Genomic DNA, 2,500 nt, shown 5'->3' with positions numbered 1-2,500 from the left:
TATTGTTTTTTTTATATCATAGTATTCACTCTCTCTTTGTACAACTATGATCTATGTTGGTGGACTAACACAATTCTTTATTGTAAATTGTAACAGGCGTCAATGTGTAATTATAATCTTGGGGCTTATGTAGCAACATCCTCGAGAGTCTGTCGTGCTATCGGAATATAACGGCGCATTAGACAGATCACTGTACTTACATGGCAGTCATCATGGCTATTATTGATCCACTAGATGCTACAATATTAACCTGCAGCTCCTTTGGCACTGAATCGCCACCGCCTAATCTTACAACATAGCTTTCACCACAATCCCCCTGTCATTGCGCTTCCAATGCAACGACGGCTAGACCTTTCTTGAGAACGTCTGAATTGCAGTCTTGTGTTAATTTCAGAGGAGTAGCAGTTTAAAGATCGCGATAAGAGAGGAAGAACTACGTGTTATTCCTTATCTACTTCTCTATCATTCGTCCAATATGAATGCAGGAAGCTGATAACATTAATCTACTGTAATTCATACTAAATCTAGCCGGTTCCGAAGTAAATAAGATATATCTTAGATAATGAGGCCTCTGATCTTACTTTCTTGCCTACTAACGCAAAGAAATCCGCATTCGACGGCCAATATGGTTTATGTGACCGCTACACCACGGATGTATATATAGTCGTTTTCACACGATTTAGTTATCAATCAGGTTCACAGAAGCCGGAGTTGGAGTTCTGTGACTAATAAACTAGATCAAGTTTTGGTGAGGATTTCTATGAATCTATTATATTAGTTTCTTAACTGTTTTGTTATGTGAAGAAATTCTTGGATGGTCACGTTATCTGTGGTCAACAACTAAGATCGGGGTGAAGATTTTGGTGAGACTTTTTAATCTATACTCTAGTAATTTCTCAATCGTTTCAAAACCGATGTTACTCGTGTATGGCAAAGTAAACTGTATCCCTATATAGACAGCTATCTGCACATTCGCCGTCGGCGTCAGCACACGGGTTGGGCCTTCGGGGATTGTCAGTCCAGACGGGGTGAACACCCAGTCTTCCCACGACTTCGCCAGTGACATCGTACTTGTTGGACCCGCTGGCATCGTGACAAAGTCTGGTGCCAACTGTCAGTTTACCTACGGCAAAGCCACCCTTCATATTGCAGCACCAGCTGTTTCCCTTTCCGTGGCCCAGATGATCTCACGGCGTGATATGATAGGCCATATATATACATGTGTACATACATATGTATATATGCTCAAAAGTATTCCACGCCATTTCCAAAAGAAGTAAACTATTAATCAGTGATATTTCATATGAAGCCACTGATCTCTGGAATTCACTTTCTTCCGCCCCCGCTACCCGACACAAGGACATCAGCATTCGATGGCCAATAAGGATTATGCGACCGCTACACCACGGCAGTATATAAAGGCGTTTCCACACAGCTTTGTCATCATTCAGGATCGCAGAAGCCAGAGTTGGAGTTCTGTGACCAATAAGCAAGATCAACATGAAAGTTTTGGTGAGGATTTTTGCAAACGAGTTTGAGACTATATAGGTTTCTTCACTTTTTCTTATCATGTGAAGTGATTCGTGAATGGTTAAGTAAACTGTGATCAATGAGCAAGAATATTATTGAAGTTTAGTTAAGAATTTCTCTCCTCTCTCTCTCTCTCTCTCTCTCTCTCTCTCTCTCTCTCTCTCTATATATATATATATATATATATATATATATATATACATATATATACATTCACTATTTTTTTTTTCATAAGTGAAGTTAATTGTGAAAGATAAATTATCCCGCATCTTCTTACAGGCAGCTATCTGCGTGTTCGCCGTCGGCGTCAGCGCACAGGTTGGGCCTTCAGGGATTGTCAGTCCCGATGGGGTGAACACCCAGTTCTCCCACGACTTCGCCAATGACATCGTACTGGTTGGACCCGCTGGCATCGTGACAAAGTCTGGTGCCAACCGTCAGCTTACCCACGGAGAAGCCACCCTTCATGTTGCCACACCAGCTGCTCCCCTTCCCGTGGCTCAGATGGTTTCCCAGCGTGCTGTGGTTGGTCACTCTGGTATCGTCCGCCCAGATGGTAACAACGTCCAGTTCACACACGCTCAGGCCGGTAACATCGTGCTGGTTGGCCCATCTGGCATCGTCACGAAGGACGGCTCCAACATCCAGCTGACCGACGATCTCCACTTCGTCCAGAAGCGCGATACCTATGGCCATCTGGTGGGAGCTTCTGGAATCGTCACCTCCACCGGCCAGCTGATCCAGTTCGAACCCGGTGTGACCGTCGTCCAGGCTGGTCCTTCCGGAGTCGTTCTCTCCAACGGAAAGAACATCCAGCTCGCCTTATAAATTATTATTTTTTCACTCTTGTCTCTATGAAATTGTGAGACCTTCGTTTTATAATCAGATGGTGGAGTTGACAAATTCCATAAATACATATTGAATGATTACCAAGCGAATAAAGAAGTTTTTTTAAGAAAATTATATGTAT

The 2,500-nt window shown here is 43.0% G+C and overlaps 1 protein-coding gene across 1 annotated transcript; it reads left to right on the top strand.

Annotated features, from left to right (window-relative positions):
• The first annotated feature begins 1,411 nt into the window (after positions 1 to 1,411).
• LOC147467567 (uncharacterized) lies at positions 1,412 to 2,490 on the top strand. The gene is made up of 2 exons (XM_086531468.1): positions 1,412 to 1,512; positions 1,810 to 2,490. The coding sequence occupies exons 1-2, from the start codon at positions 1,501 to 1,503 to the stop codon at positions 2,356 to 2,358; spliced, it is 561 nt and encodes a 186-aa protein (XP_086387594.1). The 5' UTR covers positions 1,412 to 1,500; the 3' UTR covers positions 2,359 to 2,490.
• Positions 2,491 to 2,500: the final 10 nt, after the last annotated feature.

The sequence above is a fragment of the Penaeus japonicus genome, unplaced genomic scaffold (genome assembly GCF_977035675.1).
Source record: "Penaeus japonicus unplaced genomic scaffold, GWHDUDI00000001_assembly GWHDUDI00000035, whole genome shotgun sequence".
NCBI lineage: Eukaryota > Metazoa > Arthropoda > Malacostraca > Decapoda > Penaeidae > Penaeus > Penaeus japonicus.
The sequence above is the reverse complement of the archived record's forward strand: the minus strand, read 5'-3'. Positions and strand labels throughout refer to the sequence as shown.